Source organism: Primulina huaijiensis, chromosome 11, assembly GCF_012295235.1.
Source record: "Primulina huaijiensis isolate GDHJ02 chromosome 11, ASM1229523v2, whole genome shotgun sequence".
Lineage (NCBI taxonomy): Eukaryota > Viridiplantae > Streptophyta > Magnoliopsida > Lamiales > Gesneriaceae > Primulina > Primulina huaijiensis.
In genome coordinates, this window is record NC_133316.1 from 6846038 (window position 1) to 6853863 (window position 7826).

Genomic DNA, 7826 nt, shown 5'->3' on the forward strand with positions numbered 1-7826 from the left:
AGTTTTGACTCGCTATTGGGAGGAATGTGGGACGATAGGTTGCAATACCATAAGTTATCGACGTTGGATATATTCATCTGTTGGTTCACATGACAAATTTCTTTACCAGGACGACTATGAGTGACGACCTCTTCCTCAGGGGAATCGAGGGTAAATTCAGGATATTCTAAGGAAGTCCTACTCTCATCAGACTTGCTAGACCTCTCAGAATCACTCGAGGAATTAAACTCAGAATCAGAGGAGGACATGGATTTTAAGGACAACTAAGCAAATAAGGGAGAAAACTAACCTGGATGAGGCGTGGAAAAATACTCACAGAATAAGACCGAGAGAACGAGCAGGTGGTGAGCCGAGCGACCGAGCGCTCAAGGGCGGGCTGGCGTGCGGGCGAGGAGATGTGGTGGTGGCGTGACAAGCACAAGGGCGTGTTGGGCGAGCGCTCGAGAGCTGCGCAGGGCGAGGAGATATAAAAAAGTTACTTTTTTTTATATAAACAACATTGATACACCATGACTAGGCCCATCAAGATTAGGCCCAATCCAAACCCCCGGCCCATCCGACCCAGGTACGCTCCTATAAATACTAAGTTTGAACGTCCAGTTCATTCATTCATTATATTGACTTTCAGCAGCACGCTTAGCTGCGCTCTCATTATATACTCAGTCTCTGACTTGAGCGTTGGAGATGCTACGTCGGGACACCCTCCCGGCTAGGGGTGGGCAAGATTTCGGTTAAATCAAATCAACCGACCGAACCGAGTCAATTCAAAAATTCGATTCGGTTATTTCAGAAATTAGGTTTTCCAATTAAAAAAAATTCGGTTATATCGGTTAATTCGGTTCGATTACGGTTTTTAAAATTTTGAAATCGGTTAACCAAATTAATCGATATAATAAATAATATTATTTAATAAAATTTTTATTTATTTTTTTATTATCAATTTTTGAAAATTTTTTAATTTTTAATTTTAAAATCAACCCTAATTCTAATTCTAATCAACCCTTAATTTTAAAATCAACAATATCAATTTTTATATATTTTTTAATTTTTATGTTTTTATGCATTTTTGTAGACTGTAGTGTTCAAGCAAAATTACATATATAATTAAAGTTAAATCACAATTTTTTTAAAAAATAATCGGTTAATTCGGTCGATTCTAATTCAGTTCGGTTTTCATCGGTTATGAAAATAAATTCGGTCGGTTCGTTTATGACTAAATATTTCGGTTCGGTTCAGTTATGGCTAATTCGGTTCGGTTACCCAAATGCTCACCCAATTCCGGGCCCTCTTTTAACTGTATCCTTCGTGATTCCAGGCCTAGAGTAATTCGAGGTATGCATTTGGACTAGATTCATGTAGAGCCCAAATTCAGTACACGTAAAACTCATGCATTTATTTAATTGTTAAATTATCTAATTAAGTTTAAAATGAATTTAGTGATGCATAATTTGTGAAATTTGTATTATTTTAAATTATTTATGTTTATGTGATGCACATTAAGATGTTTTCTTGAGTTTCATGTTTCAGGCGATTATTCGATGCAGGATCGAGCAAAAGAGACCGACGACGATTTTAATAATTTTAAAATGTGATATTTTATTTTAAGTTAGGGTTGAGGCATTTTAAATGATTTATTTAGNTTTAATAATTTTAAAATGTGATATTTTATTTTAAGTTAGGGTTGAGTCATTTTAAATGATTTATTTAGTTTTTTTTAGCATTTTAAAGCCTAACTCAATTATTTAGTGATTTTGGAATTTTAAAACCTTTAAAGTCTAGCAAGTGTGTATTTTATTTTAATTAAGGATTTTGTTAAGGTTAGTGTGGATTAACTTTTTAATTAACATTTTTAATTAGTTAATTAAACAATAATTTTCCTCTAATTAACACACACACGTTACCACACCTACACACACTCGGACACACACACACCCTTCATTTTTTATTTTTGAGAGAAACCTAGGATTCTAAGAAACTCAGCAGCCGCCCCCTCCCTTCAAGGATTTCAGCAATTCTCGCCACTTTTCTTCAAGAAAATCGTGCCACGTTCGTCGCGGATCGTCCCTCGCACTCGTTCCGCTTCGGTATCGTCGTTTCGGTATTTTAAATATCAAAAGGCATATATTCTTTCGTTTTCGCATCGAACTTGTCATAGTAATAATTTTGATGTTTATTGTATGAAAAACATGTGTATGTTATGCAAAAGTTTGAGCAAAAATAGTTGGATCGCTTTTGAAATGATTTTTGGATCTCAAAACTCAAAATTTGCTGTCATTTTAAATACTGCGATTTTTCAGTCGATTTTCTTGAAAAATTTTCAACATCTAAAACGTAGAAATTTTTAATACCTTCGATTTGAAAGTAAATTCGAAAAAATTTGCTAAGAAATGAGTGAGTTATGATCGTTTTTGTGGGACTGCTCAAACTGCGTTTTCTTGAAAAATGCGTTCTTGATGTGTTCTTGAAGTTTTATTGTTGCAGGCTTCGTTGGAGATTGACAGATGTTCGCTGATGTGTTTAAGTATGTTGAATATGATGTTAGGATGGTTTTTGGTGTGTCGGTTCGCATCGATAGACACTTGTTTACAGTAGAAGTAGTAGGATGCGTTTTGGTGTCAAATGTCATGTTCACGGATTGAGTTGCATTGTTTGTGATGCATAGTTGTTTTGGGGCATTTGTTTGAGTTTGAATAAGTGCCATAGCATCCTAGGATGGGTCTCGAGGCATTGGTTCACGGTCCGTATGATCGATTTAGGAGGAATAAGCCATAAGTGTAGTGTTTCTCCGTTGGTTACAATTCCAGCACCTACACGGACCCTTAGTCGGACCCTGACAAGGGGTCCGTGTCCTTTTTCCTTCAAAGTGCGAAATTCCAGCGTCTACCCGGACCCCTACCCGGACCCTTACACGGGGTCCATGTACTCCATTTTTTTTAAAAAAAATTTAAATTAAATTTTAGGGATTTTTTTGGGATTTGATGTCATGATTTAGTACAATGATTAAACGAGGTCGAGTCCCGAGAGATTTAGAACGTCATAAGAAAATTTGTCATTTTTGGGTTTGAGCATGACTATACGTTTAAGCTATGAAAGATAAGTGTTTGAACTCATGTTAGTACGTGCAGCAGTGACCCCAAGCGAGATCCAACGAATCCCTCAACTTCGGGTAAGTATGTTCGACGTGCAAAAGAAAATATGTTTCTGTTTTTTAGGTATGCTAAATGTCTTGTGACCAAATTATGAACGGGTTTGGAAGTCGGTGAATGTGGCCGAGAACCTCTCTACCCCGGTAAAACATGACCGATTTTAGATCAGGATTAGAAAGCGGTAAAGCATGACCAGGGACCAATCTACCCGATAAAGCATGACCGGGGATCTCATGTATGTGGTAGTGGATTTTTCCTGCCAGCACAGTACTGTGGTTTAGTCTGATCAGACGCATTTATGTATGGGTCACTCGCTTTGAAACATATCTATACGCAAAATGATGTTATGTATGCTCAAGTATATATGATGCAAGGATGTTTAAGAAAAATTTTATGATGATAGCACGTCTACGCTTATGCTACTACGTTCATGTTTCAAGTATGTTTATGTTATTACGTCCAAGTTTCAAGTATGTAAGCTCTACTTTAAGATGCATGTGATTTTATTATGTATTACTTGCTATCTCCAGTTTATACATGTTGAGTCTTTAGACTCATTAGACTTGATCGATGCAGGTGAGGATGACTTTGAGGAGACGAGGGGTGGGGACCAATGAGCCGGCTTGGATTGAGCAAGAGGCTAAACCCGAGGACCGCCCATGTTTTTAAGAGTTTATGCAATGTTTCAAATACTCTGATTTCACGTTATTGTTTACGAAGTTTAAACAAGTATTTTTCTTTAGCAAATTTTATTTGTGATCTCTTTTGTTACAAATATTTTGGATGAACAGTTTATTAATGATGGCAATTTGAAAATTTATTTTGCATTTAAGAAAATTTTTAATTTTTCAGCAACTTTTAAGTTGTTCAAAAGTACGGTACGTTACACTTCACCTGCTGGAACCGGGCCCTTAATTTTCAGTGAGCATCAAAAATAGTTATGTGAAAATAATTTATTTTCTCAATTACCCGCAAGTGTTTGTGATAGTTTTACCAAGTAAATTAGATATAATAATAACTTATCAAAATATAATATAGCTATGTTAGATATGTTTTCTTGTATAAATATATAAAAATATGACTTATAAGCTAGAATAGAGAGATTGTACATTACATGAGAGAACAAGTATGAGATTAAAATCCATCACCCCTTATAAACTTGTCACACAAAATCAACATACATGAAATATTATGGATTGAATGGTGCATGAAAAAGGGTTTGAAAACATGTCTTTGCATCTAAAACATTAGAAATACGAATACCGAAGCGGTGGAATGTCGGTGACGAACGGAGGACGATTTCTACCCTTTTTTCTCGTCAAAACCCCACCGAAAACCCAACTTGGGATGCAAGAGAGTTGGGTGATCTTTGTTGGAAGAAAGAACAATGAAGAAAATCGAAGAACGAAGAAGAAAAAAACTAGCCCAACGCGCACACATACCCCGAAACACAAACACACATTTACGTAAAATTGCAAGTGAGGAAACGGCCGAAACTTGGGAGCTTTTGCAAGGGAAGATTTCGATTTTTTTTCTTCTTCGTTCTTCGATTTTCTTCATCGTTCTTTCTTCCAACAACGATTACCCAAATCCCTTGCATCTTATATATAAACAAAAGGCTTTCTAAATTACTTAATTAATGGGCTTAATTAACCATGGTTTTTAATTAATAAATTAGGTCCATTAAGATTAATAAAATCATTAGACCTCAAATTTAAAAGATTTAAAAATATTATTTCCAAAAATCCCTTATAAATTAAATAAAATTCCTTGCTCCCATTAAATAATTTATATTTGACATTAAAAATGCTAAAATTCTTAAATTATTTAAAATAAATATTTTCTTAGCTAAAAATAAAAATTTAGCTTTTAAATCTTTAACACCTTGATCGTCTTCAGTCCTCCATCCCCGACCAACACTTATATTCGTCTGAAAATCTTTAAATTATGAAACCAAGAAAAATTACACAATTAATCATTTAGTCACTCAAAATATATCATTCAAGCATCCAAAATCAATTAATTACAATATTTTAGCAATTTTATAATTTTAATGCATGCGGTGTACGTGGACTGATTTTCGGATGTTACATAAAATATGATATTTTACATCAAAAATTTTATCTTCTCTCCTCCACACATAGAGTTTTCGACCAACTTGAATTTTGAAGAAACATTTCAGCCACTACTTCCACTGTGAATCGCCACTGCTCGTCGAATTTTTGAAATTCCTGCAATCCAATCTCTACGCAAATTGCATTTAGATATCTAATTCGATTTATACGAGAAATTCAGTTTCTAATCGTGGACCTTGTTTTACGATCGAAGAAAGAGAAAGATTCGTTCGTATGGATTTACAAAGACTAATTCCGCTAATCTTGAAATGGTTTGTTGTTCAGCTTTAAATACGTAAATATAAACATATATAAACACCTATGAATGTTTTAGGTCATATGACCCTCAATGAATATTTTGAACGTCAAAACAAAATTTTAAAACTTCCGCTGCTCCTTGAATATAATGATATTTTGTATCCTTAAATATCGACTAAGGGCTTGTAATTACAAGTTCAATATTTGGCCTACCTTCGTTCTGTATTTTGGTTTTTAGGCCCAACAGGCCTGCCACGCCCGGTAGCCAGGTGCCCAGGTCGTTGATATAAACCCTAATTCCTCTCTTCACATAATAGCTGTTCACATCTCCTCCAGGTCTGTTTCTTCTGCGTCTCTCTTTTTATAGTTAACTTTGATTTGCATCTCAATTGTTTCTTGTTCTGTTGGCAGATACATTCGTAGAAGTTATGGCGAAGCTGAGTAAAGGAGTAGGGGCTGGCGCTCAGAAAGGGGGGAAAAAGAAGGCCGCGACGTTTGTTATCGACTGCGCGAAGCCGGTTGAGGACAAGATCATGGACATCGCCTCACTGGAAAAGTTCCTTCAGGAGCGCATCAAGGTCGCTGGGAAGCCAGGGGCTCTGGGAGACGCCGTTACTGTCACCCGGGATAAGACAAAGATCACCGTTACCGCTAATGACACAAACTTCTCTAAGAGGTAGCTTAATTTATGCCCACGATTTATTTTTTCACATTTTTTTAACTTGTTGCATTGTTCTTGTTTAGTGGAAGCATTTGGTGGACTGGTGGTAGGGTCCTAACTATTTCCTGAATTGTTTTGGAGACCATGTTAATTTATGGCAGCAGAGGGGATAGTCTGAAGGAATACAAACAAATGAAAATGAAGGTTTTAAAGAGAATATTTTTATGTTGTAGAGAAGCTGAGACCTCTATTATAACTGCATCAAGTTTTAGTATTTTAATGCAAATAATTTTTATCCTTTTTACAATAGGGAAATTCTCTTGTAGTGCTACTGCTGTGTATATCTGATTCATCCATGATTCGGGACTGGTGCAGTGAAAACGAAGACATTTTTTAAACATGATGAGCAGCTTTTTTGAATAAATTTTATGCACATAATGGGTGGGGTGTTGTTCTTGTTTAGGAAATTAACTATGCAATTTATAGGTGGACTTGACGTTCCTCGTCTTTAAAATAGATATTTTTGTTTGTGTGCCTTTTTGTGTAACAATTTCACAACCAGCTGCATCTGTTGCTGTAGTGTAGGATTTGGACTTTAAGAACATTTTTTGTCAATTCATTGGGACCATTTCATTCTCATGTTTCCACTGCACCGAATAGTTAAGGAAAGCAGAATAAAAAAACGGCCGTGGAGTTGTTGAATGATCTCTTGCAAAACCCTGCATGGGCATAGCCAGAATTTGCATTATGGTTTATGGTATTTGCAAATTCTAATGTTATTTCAGTTAACTTAATTTAATATATCTATATCATGGTCGTGTTTGTTATGTATAGTGCTAGTGCGTTTCATCATTATGCTTTGTTTTCTTATGTGGATAAGGTATTTGAAGTACTTGACAAAGAAATATCTGAAGAAGAATAATGTGCGTGATTGGCTACGAGTTATAGCTTCCAACAAAGATCGTAGTGTGTATGAATTGAGGTATTTCAATATTGCTGAGAACGAGGCTGAAGAGGAGGATTGATCCAAGAGTATCTTATGCTGTCTAATGTATTTCCAATTCGATTTTTGCTTGGTTTTGTCAAGTGTCAATGCGCTTGTCTCAACTATGTTCTTTTTTGTTGAACCAGAGATACTATTTTATATTTTATCCTTTACATTGGAAAGGAGGATATGCATTCTTTTTGGTTATTGTTTTTCTCAATTTACTTGTTAAATTAATTCCTTGGACCCATCTTTAAACCTTTTGTGTTTCAATTACCAATTTTGTTTGTTTATGTTTTCACGTTTGGAGTATCGTTTTCTCGCACATAAGACGCAACAGAAGTTTTAAAATTTTGTTTCGATATCGAAACATTTTTTGGGTGTCGTATGAATTTAAATATCCATAGTTAGTTTAGAATTGTTACCTTTTACGTATATAATGCTAACTCCAAAATATACCTATTTTTAAACCGAGATACTATTTCTTGTATATTCTTTTGAACGAATCTTCTTCTTTTGATCGTCAAATTAAGTTCATTATCAGATACTGAATTCTTTGTTTAGATCGCACTAGATATCATAAACAATTTTTGCGTTGAAGTTAAGATATCAGAATTTCAGAAATCCAGAGTCGATGTGACGACAACGGGGTGGAGGCGAAG

General features: G+C 35.2%; 1 protein-coding gene across 1 annotated transcript; it reads left to right on the plus strand.

Moving 5' to 3' along the window:
- Positions 1-5747: 5747 nt before the first annotated feature.
- On the plus strand, positions 5748-7378 carry LOC140989061 (large ribosomal subunit protein eL22y-like). Its single transcript, XM_073458239.1, has 3 exons — positions 5748-5854; positions 5930-6194; positions 7060-7378. Exons 2-3 carry the CDS (start codon positions 5947-5949, stop codon positions 7202-7204), a joined length of 393 nt encoding a protein of 130 aa, XP_073314340.1. The 5' UTR covers positions 5748-5854; positions 5930-5946; the 3' UTR covers positions 7205-7378.
- Positions 7379-7826: the final 448 nt, after the last annotated feature.

What these genes read in the sequence shown, in the direction of transcription:
- LOC140989061 (XM_073458239.1), top strand. Translation starts at nt 5,947, where the DNA reads ATGGCGAAGCTGAGTAAAGGAGTAGGGGCTGGCGCTCAGAAAGGGGGG. An exon ending in GACACAAACTTCTCTAAGAG is followed by an intron (nt 6,195 to 7,059) that starts GTAGCTTAATTT and finishes TATGTGGATAAG; the next exon opens with GTATTTGAAGTACTTGACAA.